General features: G+C 51.3%; 5 protein-coding genes across 5 annotated transcripts; 1 reads left to right on the top strand and 4 right to left on the bottom strand.

Moving 5' to 3' along the window:
- Positions 1 to 88: 88 nt before the first annotated feature.
- On the bottom strand, positions 89 to 1,915 carry acuE (Malate synthase, glyoxysomal; the record flags this gene model as incomplete). The annotated part of the gene is made up of 5 exons (XM_037319320.1): positions 89 to 137; positions 195 to 424; positions 479 to 1,030; positions 1,086 to 1,510; positions 1,564 to 1,915. The coding sequence occupies 5 exons, from the start codon at positions 1,913 to 1,915 to the stop codon at positions 89 to 91; spliced, it is 1,608 nt and encodes a 535-aa protein (XP_037181632.1).
- A 412-nt stretch (positions 1,916 to 2,327) lies between these two features.
- Positions 2,328 to 4,997, bottom strand: PUT3-4 (Proline utilization trans-activator; the record flags this gene model as incomplete). Its single annotated transcript, XM_037319321.1, has 10 exons — positions 2,328 to 2,938; positions 3,001 to 3,172; positions 3,226 to 3,401; positions 3,464 to 3,612; positions 3,663 to 3,787; positions 3,840 to 4,414; positions 4,473 to 4,589; positions 4,656 to 4,708; positions 4,784 to 4,900; positions 4,957 to 4,997. 10 exons carry the CDS (start codon positions 4,995 to 4,997, stop codon positions 2,328 to 2,330), a joined length of 2,136 nt encoding a protein of 711 aa, XP_037181635.1.
- Positions 4,998 to 9,049: 4,052 nt separating this feature from the next.
- CGCA056_v004067 (uncharacterized protein) lies at positions 9,050 to 10,378 on the bottom strand (the record flags this gene model as incomplete). The annotated part of the gene is made up of 6 exons (XM_037319322.1): positions 9,050 to 9,144; positions 9,211 to 9,313; positions 9,373 to 9,472; positions 9,528 to 9,604; positions 9,658 to 9,949; positions 10,014 to 10,378. 6 exons carry the CDS (start codon positions 10,376 to 10,378, stop codon positions 9,050 to 9,052), a joined length of 1,032 nt encoding a protein of 343 aa, XP_037181634.1.
- A 788-nt stretch (positions 10,379 to 11,166) lies between these two features.
- CGCA056_v004068 (uncharacterized protein) lies at positions 11,167 to 11,646 on the top strand (the record flags this gene model as incomplete). The annotated part of the gene is made up of 2 exons (XM_037319323.1): positions 11,167 to 11,402; positions 11,460 to 11,646. The coding sequence occupies 2 exons, from the start codon at positions 11,167 to 11,169 to the stop codon at positions 11,644 to 11,646; spliced, it is 423 nt and encodes a 140-aa protein (XP_037181631.1).
- Positions 11,647 to 12,106: 460 nt separating this feature from the next.
- Positions 12,107 to 13,036, bottom strand: PDCH (2-pyrone-4,6-dicarbaxylate hydrolase; the record flags this gene model as incomplete). Its single annotated transcript, XM_037319324.1, has 2 exons — positions 12,107 to 12,928; positions 12,977 to 13,036. 2 exons carry the CDS (start codon positions 13,034 to 13,036, stop codon positions 12,107 to 12,109), a joined length of 882 nt encoding a protein of 293 aa, XP_037181630.1.
- Positions 13,037 to 13,587: the final 551 nt, after the last annotated feature.

A 13,587-nucleotide genomic window follows, 5' to 3' on the forward strand; every position in this document is an offset into this window, starting at 1 on the left:
AAGACTTCAATCTCTCTGCGACCATCAACAGCTTGATCCCTGCTCATCTCATTTTGCGACGCTCTAGTTAAAGTCCACACGATCCCTTTTACAACTTTCCCGAGGGAGAGATTGAGGTAATCTCATCGTACAGAAGACTATGGAAAAGCAATTAGCAATTGATTTTTGATACGAGAATAACGAGGAACACTTACGTTGTGACAAAACTGGCATAATCCTCGCCTGTCACTTGCGGCCTCAAGTACTTGGCAGCGAGCTCAAACTTGTTGTTCGCAGGAGCAGAAGCAGCCAGCTCTTTTGTGAGTTGGTCGAGGGTGCCGAGCACGTAGGTCTTGTCGAGCTTGGTTCCTTCAGCGGTGCTCACGCCGTGCTTGACCCATTGCCACAATTGTGTTCGGGACACTTCGGCAGTAGCAGCGTCCTCCTGCAGCATGATTAGCCACCTATCCATGAATCTCTCGAGTATAGGATTACTTACCATCAAGTAGTTGATGGCGCTGCAGCCAACACCACGCAGCCAACCCTCCATGTAAGCCAGACAAATATGCAAGTTCTTCTTCACACCGTCATCCGTGATCTTGCCCGGAACAACGGGGTTAAGCAAGTCGTCCCTCGTAACGTTCACCTCTGGCCTGACGAAGATCTGGTTGGCCGTGGGCATGTGCTCGTTGAAGACTTCGCTCGCGATAGATGCAAGCGCGGGGTGCGCAACCCAGGTACCGTCGTGCCCGGCCTTGACTTCGCGAAGCTTGTCCGCGCGGACGCTCTCCATCGCCTTGGCATTGGCAGCGGGGTCGTCCTTGCGCGGAATGAGGGCAGCCATGCCGCCCATTGCGTGAACGCCGCGACGGTGACATGTACTGATAAGGAGCTTGACGTAGGCGTCCATGAAAGGAACGGTCATGGTGACGTCGGCGCGATCAGGGAGGATGAAGCCGGGCCGGTTACGGAAGCGCTTGATGAATGTGAAGATGTAATCCCATCTGCCGCAGTTGAGACCGGAGCTGTGGTCTCTAAGCTCGTAGATGATCTTGAGAAACAAAGTTAGCAAAAAAGTCGAAAGCCGCTCTTGGAGGACGACAAACCTCATCCATCTCAAAAGCCGCACTGATAGTCTCAATTAAAACAGTGGCTCTGATTGTTCCCCGGGGAATGCCGATGTAATCTTGAGCCATGTTGAAAACGTCGTTCCACAACCTGGCCTCGAGATGCGACTCCATTTTCGGCAAGTAAAAGTAAGGACCAGTTCCTCTTGAAATCAATTCCTTGGCGTTGTGGAAGAAATACAGGCCGAAATCGAAGAGAGCTCCAGACATAGCATCTCCGTCAACGGTAAAATGCTTCTCATCCAGATGCCAACCGCGCGTTCGGCAAATCAAAGTGGGCAAGGTACGATCAGTTCTGAGCTTGTACTCTTTCTCGCCTAACTTGAAATCGACCTGACGACGGATGGCATCGTATAAGTTTGCTTGGCCCTGAACCATGTTGTCCCAGGTAGGTCCATTTGAGTCTGCAGGCTGTAAGTCACGCATCTCAAACGTAAAGTTGTCTCAATTAACATACCTTCGAAATCCGCCATGTAAGCCCAAACGTCAGAGTTGAGTGCGTTCACAACCATCTTGCGGTCTGTGGGTCCAGTAATCTCAACTCTACGATCAACGAGACCAGGCGCTGGCGCAGCGCCCTTCCAGTTGTTGTCATCGCGGATGTGCTTAGTTTCGGGGAGGAAGTCGGGTAACCTGCCCTGGTCGGTCTCGATCTGGCGCTGTTCCCTCAACTTGAGGAGTTTCCTGCGTGTAGGCTCGAAACTGCGATGGATGATTGCCAGAAAGTTGACTGCCTCTTCAGTGAGAATGAGCTTGGTGGCTTCGCTACCAGCGCCAAGGATGGCGACGTTGCCGGTTGATTGAGTCATTGTGTGCGATTTGAAAATTTGCGATAATTGACCAGTGATCAATGAATGTTTTCTGTCGTTGGAAGGCCTCTAAATGATGTCAGATGCGATGTAGGATATTGTTAAATATATTTGAAGTCGAATCGCGGTCTCCGATACCTGTTCGGCTCATACCCGTTGGTGTTTAATTCTCGCACGCTCACCCGAGTGTAGCTCGGCATAGAGCCGAGCTGTTTTTCATTGCGTGCGGATGTCATCCGATTGGCCCCACACACACAATCTCTCCACGTCGCCGGCGGTCGAACGGAAATCTACCAACTTGTAGGGCAGGCCAATCACACGAGTCGAATCGAACTTCGGAGGTTTGGAATAAAGGAATTATCTCGGGAATATGCGGCAATCACTTCAATTAGATTCGGCTGACTGAGGCGCATCATGATCCGTATCCACCAGGTGCCATCATCTTCTCCAGCTCGGCCCAGTCCAGTTGATCGACTCCGGTAAGCGGAAGCGTCGGGTCGTTGAAACTGGCGTAGATACCCTCGGCTTCCAAACTGAACTCCTGCCCCAGACTTCCGTTCAAATCCAGGCCGAACAGCTGGTCGGGATCATAAGACTCGGCCGACTCGGTACCAAACATCTCGCCATCCCACGACGGTTGCGTCGACGGGCTCGGGTCGGGCGGCGATAAGACGACCTGCGAGCCCGACCCCTCGCCAGACTGCCCCGGAGTTCCCTGAGCCCCGGATCCTCCCGCGTGGGGTTCCCCGTGGGGTGTTCCAGAATCTTTCATCTGCACGTCACCATCCTTTTCGGGTGGGAAGTACCTCGATCCCCACACGTGTGCCTCTAGCTGCTTGATCTCCTTTAGACGATGCGAAGCCGCATTATTGCCCGCTGCAGAGAGATACTCGAGGACTTCCACGGCCTGATGTAATTCCTGAGGCGGTGGTTTTTGGCTGTCGTTCTTGTGAGCGAATCCTCGCATGATGAGCACGAATGCTGCTGAGAATGCAGCGTCCAAATCAAAGAACGCGAAAGGGGCTAAACCATAGTTAGCATTACGCCGAATGTGTAATTGTTGATCGCAGCAGGTTTGTGCTTACCAATCTCATCTTGCTTCTTCATAGCGTACAAAATGCGGATAGTCCTCAATGCAGCCTCATTGCAAAGCAAACACAGCTGAGAGATTGCGGGTGTGACGATTTGCTTCTGGGTATCTTGCACCTTATCCTTGACTTTCTGGAGTAGTATCGGTCGAATGCAGAGGATGATTGCCTTTGAAGAAGTTAGTGATTTCACGATCAGACTTATTTCTATGAGCGTCATACCGAGAACAACCTCAAATACAGCGAAGAGCCGGATCTTGTGACCTCAAGCTCCTTGCTCTTGAAGTCGATTGCAATGTTTAGTGGAATAGATCGGCCCGTGTCGTATAATGACTGAAGAACGTTGCGCATCTTCTTAATGAGATCACCCTGAGATAGGCCACCATTGCTGTACAATGCTGCAGACTAGTGTTAGTTGACACCTCCTAGCATGTGGGGCTCTTGCAACCGTGAGACTCACAAGTCATGATCTCTGAAGTGGCGCGAGCAATCCGAACGTTGATATTTAGTGCCTCTGGCGACTCAAATCCGGGGGATGGACCCGGAAGGTCGAAGGTAATTTGGCGGTCATCAACAGATGCTGGTAATCCCAGACCTGCTGATATGCGTCTACAAAATGGTTAGAATGATCTCCTAACCCCTTCTCTGGGAATACATACTGGTCAAGCATGTACGCAGTCCACCATATCCTTGTACGATGGGCTCTTTCTGAAGGCAGACATTGCTGCTCGGCAAAAGGCAGGTTGCAGCCCAATGTCAGAGCAAGTCGTACAGCAGTGCCGACCTGCAGCTCGTTAGTCTTCATCCATAGGCTTGAAACGAGGCAGCGATCGTACGAAGAAGTATGAGTCCTTCTTCCTGTCACACCATTGCAGATATGTTGTCGCAAGACATAATATCTCAACTCCCACAATGCCGTACTCGCTGATACTGTGGAGAGGCGGAAACCTCTTCATAGCTTCCGCGAAATAGAAAGCTCCTGGCGGGCCATCGTAGATCCTCCTATCGGCCTCCATCAACTTGCCCATCGCCATCACCAGCAAGTAAAGCGTGAACCATGGCGTCTTCATCTGCTTGGCTCGGGTAGCCTGGTTCTGGAATAATAATGTCAGATTGTCTGCAAAGGTCCTCTGGTCGATGAAATGTTGGTTGCCGCTCATGTAGTCATTAAACAGTCCCAGTAGACGATTCGACTCTGCCTCCCCCGGCATTGTTTGAGGCGGGATGCCTCTGATCAACTCTTCTGTTGAAGTCCATTCTGGTGTGAAAGGTGCGTCTTGCTGCTCATCATGCGTTGTGCGCATCTCTGGGGAGTCTTGTTCTGGCGACCCTGTGTCTCTACCGGAGTTCTCATGGAACAAATTTCGGACGCGCTGCTCGAACAAGGGGCCAGGTGCGCGTTCTATTGAGGCTGTTGCAATCGTGTAAGTTCTCTTTAGCATCGACTCAAAGGGGAGACTTGTTCTAACAATAACTTGGTGGCGGTGGTACTTCGCCTGTTGGCTCTGTGGGTGCAATGCCCAGAGTGTTCTCCAAAGCCACTGAAACACCGCCCGGGGCTGGGGCTGGTGTTGATGACTTGAGCTCTATGATAAGACAAACGTTAGTCTTCCATTAACCAAACCCCTTCGAAGAGTGTGAAGCTTGCGCACCTCTTATTTGAGACTCATATCGTGTGACCGTTGCCCTCAATTCTTGGACATATCTAGCGGGACAGATTAGCTTATCGGCGATTCCCAAATCTGGCGTCAACCACCGAAAAAGTCAATTGGGCCCTTACGCTTCAGAGTATCGCTGTCGCCCCGCGCCAAATTCACAGTCAAGCTTATTCCTGACGCAGTTGCGACACGGCTGCTCGCCTGAACACTTCACCTTGCGGCGCCGACAGGTGTTGCAGCTGTGTGTCGCCAAGTCAGCAGCACGTCTTTTGCGATGAGGTCATTGAAGACTGACGCATTGGCCGATCGCTGTTTGCCGGGCGGTTGCTGAGGCATTATGGGCGCATTAAAAAACGTATGTGGTGTATCGTTCGTTCCCCGCGGCCGTTTGACCGTTACAGAAGTCTCTTCTCAGTCTCGTCGGAAAAGCGACAAAAGACTACTATTAAAATCGGTTCACGGGTCGTGTGTTCCCAATTGCGAGGCGCAAAAGTCTTCCGATGCCGTTGAGGTCGATCGGTGGGCGGCCAATGAGAACACTGTGGGAAACTGGGAAATGAGGGGTGGCACGGGTCTGTAGCCCGGGATACCGATCCCCGATAGTCGGCGTATCTTGATAGCCAGTGTAATCGCCCCGCATGTGAGACTCTTATCTATCTATCGCGAGTAATGCACTGATACAATGTCCGATCACATGACGCTTAGGTCTTCTCTACCAGCCATCTACGCTTTGATTTGTGAATGATAATGACGGCTGTCATCATGTCGAGCATTGTGTAATCCTGAGGGTGCATTTTGTACCACTCGATGTCCCAATCTGGGTGCGTGTCGCAAGCCGTCGAAGACCCATGTTCGCGGAGTGGACGTGCGAGAGATGTGGGAAAGAACTGGTATTTGTAGGTGTGCATCCCTTTGAAGCACAGGCCTTCGGGGACTGCCCGAATCTTGAGTTCGGTCGAAAGGGCCGAATTGCCTCCACGGGTCATATTTGAGATGGCATTTCTGTCTTCAAACGAGGTCCAGAAACGTCATCATTCTTGCGTGTGTTATTCATGCTTGTAGCGGATATCTTGGACGGTGCGACGGATGGACAGCCGAGGACGAAAAAAACTCGGCCGTCTTCCGAGGCACCTCAGATAAGCCCTGCGGCACCTGCTATCCACATCGCCGACGGCGAAGCCTGCTGGGACGCCGAAGCCGCTCTGCTGGGACACGCGGGGTTGTTCCCTGGCTACTCCACAAATGAGGCGCACGACCCCAAGATCGTCTGCAACGCGATGTTACATACTGCACGCTTAAGGCTCGTGATTTTATTTCCGATGTTAATTGACTTGTAGTGCCTTGAAGGTGAGGCAGCAAATTGATAGACATCTACCACTTGGCTTCCCACGAATGGCTGATTCCGCACTTACACCGCTGGTCTCAAATACACTCCTCATGCATCCCGCATTCAAAGGTGGTGTGTCGTCGATTGTTGCCACTGGTGTTGTGCGACACTCCGTCAGCCTCATTTCAACTCCGTTGGTCGGTTTTGCACGGCATCTACCGCTCCTGCAACACAGCCTGCCGCTGCAATGGCAAACGACACCAATCCGTTCTTGGTGCTAATGCAAGACCTCTAAGACAAGAAACTCGTGAGGGGCTATTTTCAAGGCGCATCTAGTATAACCTCCTACTTAAGAGAGGGGTGAAGGACATTACATAGCTGAACCTCACGAGAAACTTACAACTAAATTTCTTTTTCGCTAGCAAGGGAATCTGGGCATCCGAGCAATATGGAGCAGACAACACCCCCCGCAACCCCTCACAAGACGGACCATCCGCCTAGTGAAGATTTACTTGACGGGTTGCGTGGACTTCCGCAGCAGATGAAGAGGATCCTGGCACTAGTTGAGGCTATCTCATACCCCACTCTCGGCCCCAGGCCACTTTCACTTCCCCAGGCACTACATTGGCAGCCATCAAGCGCTGTGCAACAACTCTCAGCAGACCCGGCCACTTCACTCACCCAAAGCCCTGCTAGCGCCCTGTTCTGGCATAGGCAGGATCTCTCCTCAGAGAACTTAGAGGAGATGAAATTAGTGTTCCGGGATAGCATGGCATACAAACCTAAGCACGACATCAACGGGATCAGGGAATGGACTGACGTGGATCTACCAATACGAAACGACAATCCGCCTGCCGTTTATTCTTTACGGGCCCAGCACCGGGACGAGCAACCAAGTATGCAGAGAACTGAGATACCATTGTTGGAGAACAACGCCAATGCTCCAGATGAGGTCTGGGAGGCACTTGCTAAGGTAGACGAATCCTTCCTCGAGCAGTGGCCAGAGGGCATACCTCTTGCTATTATCGATGATCCTGGCCATTTTAGGGATGACTGGAGCTTCTTTAGGGACGCATCCCTGGTTTTGACGGAGCTTTCACACAGAACGAACACTCCAGAGCGACTATTCTGGAAGTACCGGATCAAGGACGGGCAAACTCACCAGGACTGGCCGAAGCCCTTTCCCGAGAAGAGCAAGATTTCCGGAAGATGCTGGTAGAAGCACACTATGTCATTTCCTTGATCACGAGGGCGACGATGCTAATGCTTACAGGTTGGTGTGCCCACAAGGGCCGATCATGAACGCATCGTTGATTGCCTTTGTTTTCACGCAAGTGGTGTCTGGGTACGGCATCCACACCCAGAGTATGGCTATGCTCGGCGGCGTATTTCTCAGAAGATACATGGGACCTTGGCCCACGGAACCTTGGACGAGGTGGTACTACAGACTCAACGACGCCAACGACGAGGCTCATCTGCAATTCCACATCCGCTACCCAACGCTCACCGACACCACTGCTAAGCAGCATGGGAATCCAGCTCGTGATCCTGGGTGCTGTCTATGTAGAGAAGACTTTCTTGTTCCCGGTCCAACTGGGCGCGGGGAATCGAAGGTCGTCGAAGAAAGAGTGTCGATCGCCATCACCACATCCCTGAGACATGCCATTCCGTTCTACACCATTGTGACACTTGCGGACTCGCCAGATCTCCTAAGCGAGCCAATGAACGGAGAGAATCTATGGATGAAGTATGCGACTAATCATGGTGGCAAACTCGGGGGACTCGTTATGGTCCAGTCTGTTCTCTTTCAGGTCGTCAAGAAATGGGCGAAGGCATGGATGCTGGTTCTCGATCACTACTCGCTCGAGGTAAGCTACGGGCACTTTCGAGCTTTGCTTCGCTCATATCCTATTATTGTGTCTATTACTAATCACCGGTTGACATATAGACTGTCTATCTCCACAATGCACTACCGGATCAAGACTCAACCTTGAACTTTTGGTCTCAGCAAATTGCCGCCACTTCGACAGATTTCCGCAGTCTACATAGGGACGCGGTTGAACACTCGGGGAATTTTGAAGAGCCGGACTCAGTCGAGAGCAACTGGAATGATTTAATCGCCTACCAGGGGAAATTAGGGCGGGAATTCTTGGCACGGATCGAATGTATGCGCTCAGACCTCACGGTCTAAGAGTCTCCGCACGATGATGTTTCTGAGTACTAAAGACGTTCTTTGTCATGTATCGAAATGGACACATAACTGGTTCCTCCATTTGGATTCATTGAGAAGCTTGATTCTTGATGTGTGCAAGGCTACTTTACAAATCACGAGCAGTTTTGCTGCGCATTCAATTAAATTCTGATCTCTGTTGCAATCTGGCTTGGCATCGAAGCTTACCGCATCTCATTGACACTTTTTCTCCAGCCTGACGCAAACCTCTAGCGGTCTCAAGGGAGACAACTATAAATGCTTCTACCAGTTTTTCGTTTTTCGTTTTATGTAATGACACCAGCGCCCAACCCAAGGCAATCAATCAAATTTGGCCCAAACTTGACTTGATTGCTTCGCGATAGCTTCATAATTGATTGGTTGATTGACTGAACTTCACAAGTTTACTTGCCTTGCGGGGGGCGCTGAATGACACTATGTGTGGCTTTCGACGCAGAATACATCCATCATTATATAGCCTTTGTTCATCTATCTAGAATATTGATGATGCAATCGTCAAGAGCGAAGAAATTTTGGCTGCGAAAATGGAAGTGAAATGCAGGAACCGATGTGCGAGACTACCTCCTCAACTAAGTAGCAACAAAGTATTGAGCAGAAGCGTTGAAAGACTATCAATGATCGAAAATGTTAGAGATTATGTGAGTTACATTACGGCCACTATTTACTGGTGATCAAAAAGCTAAATACTGAATCGTAAGTTATCGTCTTATGTGCATCCACTCTCAAGCATGCCCATTAGACAACAGGAGAAAATTGCCCCGCTCACAGTTGTCGCACACCCGAAGCAGTCATTGGTTAGTTCACCCTGTGAACTGTTTGAACAAGGCCACCTTAGTAGTTGTTGGGGCAGCGCAGAAGCTGGTTGGAAGCAACGACCTTGCTGCCGCAGCCGTGGTCGCCCATGGAGTAGCACATTCCGTGTGAGTCTGTGACGAATAAGTCAGTCAATTGGTCATCGAATATGGGAAACACGAGGAAATGGTTTTGCGTACTAGAACCACCAGCATCGCTGGACTCATGCATAACGTGAGCCTCGTAAGGAGTCACGGTGGGGTTGCTGCAAGCTCGCTTGGAGTTGACGTCGATGTGCTGGGTCTGTCCCCTTGTGATTAGCAATCCGTCGTTTGTATGGATGATACAGAGTCAAAACGTACCACAATGACACCCTTGTCGACGCTGAAATGGGGTCTCTCCCACAGGAAGCAGACGTTGAAAGCACCACAGGTGCCAGAGTAGGCGATACCGGTGGTCACACTACAAAGACGTTAGCCACAATAAGACGCCCTGGAGACGTCCAGGGGTTGCGTACCTGTCCGGAGTGTGGCCAATGCTCAGGCCAAAGGTGCTGAAGAACGTGGAGGCAGCCTTGGTCCAACCCTTGCCGAACTGGAAGCCGGTCAGTAAATTGACATCTTGCGCATGGTGCTTGCTAGACTTACTGAAGGGATCTGGCCAGTGCCTCCAATGGTAACGCCAGAGACGTGGGTGACGGAAACGGTCTTGGTGACGGAGCCCGTACCGCACTGAGCATCCGAGACGTAGTGGTAGTTTCCGTAGACATTGTTGTTTATTGACTGTCTGACGCCGCGAGAGATCAGGTTGGTGCAGCTGCTGGAGCAACGAAGCCTGTCGTCGTAGAAGCACATGTCGGGGAAGGCCCGCTTGCTGACATGGCTGGTGGGGATGTCAATGGCCGCATCAGGGTCGTCTGCGTGAGCAATGAGGGAGTCTCTGCTCGATGACTTAGTAAAAGGCTAATGCAGAGCCAGAATGCGCGTGCAGTTCACAAACATACTGGAACGTCTTGACTTCCGCGTCCGTGGGGATGAAGTTGCCCTTGGCATCAAAGTACTCGGGAAGGTTCATGTAGTGGGTCTTGAACTGTTCCGTGGTGAGGGCAGAGACGTTGAAGTCCTGGTACGTCAACTGCTTGCCGTCAACCGTGACCTGCTTCTCCAGCATGGGAAGGCCATCGTAGAGAGTGGCTTCGGGAGTCCAGTGGTTGAAGTCGAACGCATCGTAGGGCTTGTAGGTGGTCAAGTTGCCCTCGACCTCCTTGGTGAAGAGGGGGGTGCGGGTATCTTGGTTTGAGTCCTGGCGCGTCACCACGCGAGCTTGCACGTGGCTGATGGCCAAAGCGAGGGAAAGTAAACGAAGCATTGTGCAAGGAATGTCGTGGCTGCGCAGGGGGAAAACAAAACAAGCTTGCTTAGAGAATGCGGAGGGACTCGGATGACTTGGCGAGAAAGGCTTGATCGGAGCAAGCGACATTGTCATCTATTATAACTCCTGTCAAGCTCATCCATCCCAAGGAGTAATCCCGTCGGCACAATCCGTCCGGATAATGAGGGGTTGTGATAACGGAAATGCTCACATGAGTTATGCTGACTCGGTTTTGAGTTCAGTCTATCTTCAGCTGGGCAGTTCATCACGAACCTCTCTGAAATGAAGATCTCGAGCGCAACTACCAGTTCTAATGCTTATTTCTGCCCTAGTGTATTTCTCAGGGACCGTGTTTAGAGTTCCAGAAGCTTAGACGCCTCACTTATTGGGACAACCTGACTCGCAAATTAATTGACTTATCTTGTTCGCTCATTTTCTATGCTTTCTGGACTATAGGCTAGTTGGGTTTTGCGGGGTCTCGGCATAATCTTCCCGAGCTGCCTGACTCAACTCTATGAAAACCCATTGAATTTCAACGAGAGATGATATCCATATGAGAGTTTCACCGATATTGAGCTGCCGGTTAGCCTCGTGATCAAGGAAATTGTGAGAGATAACCAGAGTTACGGTGACACATGGCTCATGAGGATGTTCCCAATGATTTACCTTTCCCCCAGGAAGCACAGATCAGCCCGTAAAGATAAATACCACGGGTGTAGATCATAACAGAGAACGAACAGACACACCCTCATCTTCACCCTTTACACCGCCAAACGCTTCTCATGATGGTTTCTTTCTCATTCTCCAAAGCTGCCTCAGCCCTCGTACTCTTGGTCGGTCTGACTGACTTCTGCAACGCCGCCGTGCAGTGCGATGTCATCAGCAGCTCCGACTGCGGCACGAACAGCCACCGCCAAACCCACAAGCTTCCCACGAGCGTAGGATCGACATACTACATCGACGGTTTCCACGGCGGTGTCATGAATGCCAAGTTCCAGTCGAGGGTGCAGTCCGTTCCTGGGTTAGTGTTTTGCGCAGCCGAGCAGCTCACCCTTTGCTTGTACTGACACTTTTCCAGCAACTCCGAATTCACCGACATCACTTACAACTTCAACCTTGGTGCTTATGACGGCACATACTGGATCCTCCTCCCGACTTCATTTGGCGGTGCCAATGAGTGCTTCGCCGTTTACAAGAACTGCGATGTCACGATCAGGTTCTGGGACAACAAGGACCCTCTTCCCGGCACGTACACCCTAGTGTAGATGGTCAACGGGTAAGTGGCATGCCTGTCTGGCATAAGTGGGATGGGATGACTGACTGTTTCCAAAGTGCTTAGAACGCCTTGTGGGGTATGAGACAACGATATGCCCTTGACATTTCAAGGGGAAGTTGCCGTCACCCGGGCTAGTGTTGGAGTGACGGCCCGGGAACCCTTGCTCAACGATGGGGAAGCGCTGCGGCGGCGTCGGTGGCAGTGGGGCCAGGGCGAATACGGAGGGTTCGCGTTTCTTCTGCCCTTGTCGGGAAATTAGGACTACCCTTCGGGCTTCAGTTCACCTTATGTGTTACCAGCGGGAACCGGATAATGCTGGAGAATAGTTGAGGCGGTAATATTGTACATATGATATGGGCGTGAAGATATGAGCAGACAAAGCTTCTGCATGATTCATTCAGATTTGGTTGGCTGTGCAGAACATCATTCTCGAAATGACTCAGTTTTGATCAATCGTCCTCGTTGTATTTCCAAAGCCTGCGGGGATTGTCAATCCAAATTTTGTTGATCAGCTGCTGATCTCCTCCGCACCACTCGACGCACTGGTCGATGAAGCCGGGAATGTCAGGAGTCATGAACTCCTGCTGCTGAAGTCTGTTTCCGCCAGGGTTCCGACGAGGGCCTCCGACATGCGGCCAGTCGCTCGCCCATACAATCTTGTCGGACGCCGTCTTCAGTACCTCCTGTACGTACTCATCCAGCCCGGGCGTGGTGGGGAAGCGGTACGTGCCGCTCATCTTGATCCACGTACGACCGGATCGGAGCGCCTGCAACACAGCTTGCCTTCCGGCTGGGTCGAGAGTGGGGTTCTTCGGGTCCGGATACCCCAGATGGTCGACTACTACGTCTACGTCGAGGTTCGGGGTGATGGAGAGTATATCGGGGAACTGGTTCATCGTCCCGAATACTTGTAGCACCCAGCCCCGGCTGCGAATTTTGTCTGCGTATGCCGTGAGCGTGGCTCTCAGAGAATCCTTGTCGGGAGTTGCGCCGAAGCTCCACAGATTAAGACGGACGCCAACGACGCCTGCGCGGTCCAGTTCGTCCAGCTGCTCCTCGGTGACGGTGTCAGGGTTGATGCAAGCAATGCCCCTTCCCTTGCCCTTCATTTGATTCAAACCGTCGATGAGACTTCGGTTATCATCGCCATAGACTGAGACGGCTACGATGACGGCATGGTCGATACCGAGGCTATTCTCGAATTCGAGAAGCTCATTCACAGTTGCCTGCTTTGGCGTGAACGGTCGGTTGGGGCTGAGTGGGAAGTTCTCCTGTGCGGTTCAGTCAAGGTACCGTGATATTGCACACTGAGAGCTGACCTCGTCGATGACGTGAACGTGGGAGTCCCACGCGCCCCGCGGGAGTTTGTATTTCGGCATTCCGGATATCGGGTAATGCGAAGCTCAATGGGTGTGATAGTGTCGTGAATCAATCGGCAGTAACGGTCACAAAACACAAGAGATCATCAATCTAGTGTAATGTTGTTTGTGCCAACCCCGCGCTTGGATATTCGTAGTTGAGGTTGGATGATTTCAATCTCAGATGTAGTCCTCGGCATATCGGATGGCTTTCGTAATCAAATCTGCCTATCATGCAGCACGAACTATGAGCGGGGTAAGCCAAGCTCTTGGATCAGCATCGGATAACTTTACCTCGACCACCCATCTTTCCCAATGCAACCCAAAGAAGCAATTCCTCCTTGTTTAGAGACCGCCGAAATTTGCCGCAAATCTTTCTTTTACCCCGGCTAACAACCTATCGTAGCTTCCAATTCTGTTAACATTCTGTTAGCGAAAAGAGGACCATGGAAGTCACAAACGTAAGAGAAGACGATTTTCGAGTAACAGCGCTGTTATTCTCGGGTTTTGTTGCTATAATACAGATGCCCACATGAAAAATCTCACCAATATCTACAAATCCAGAAAAAAGG

Source organism: Colletotrichum aenigma (assembly GCF_013390185.1).
Source record: "Colletotrichum aenigma strain Cg56 chromosome Unknown KSG_Cg56_contig03, whole genome shotgun sequence".
NCBI classification, from domain to species: domain Eukaryota; kingdom Fungi; phylum Ascomycota; class Sordariomycetes; order Glomerellales; family Glomerellaceae; genus Colletotrichum; species Colletotrichum aenigma.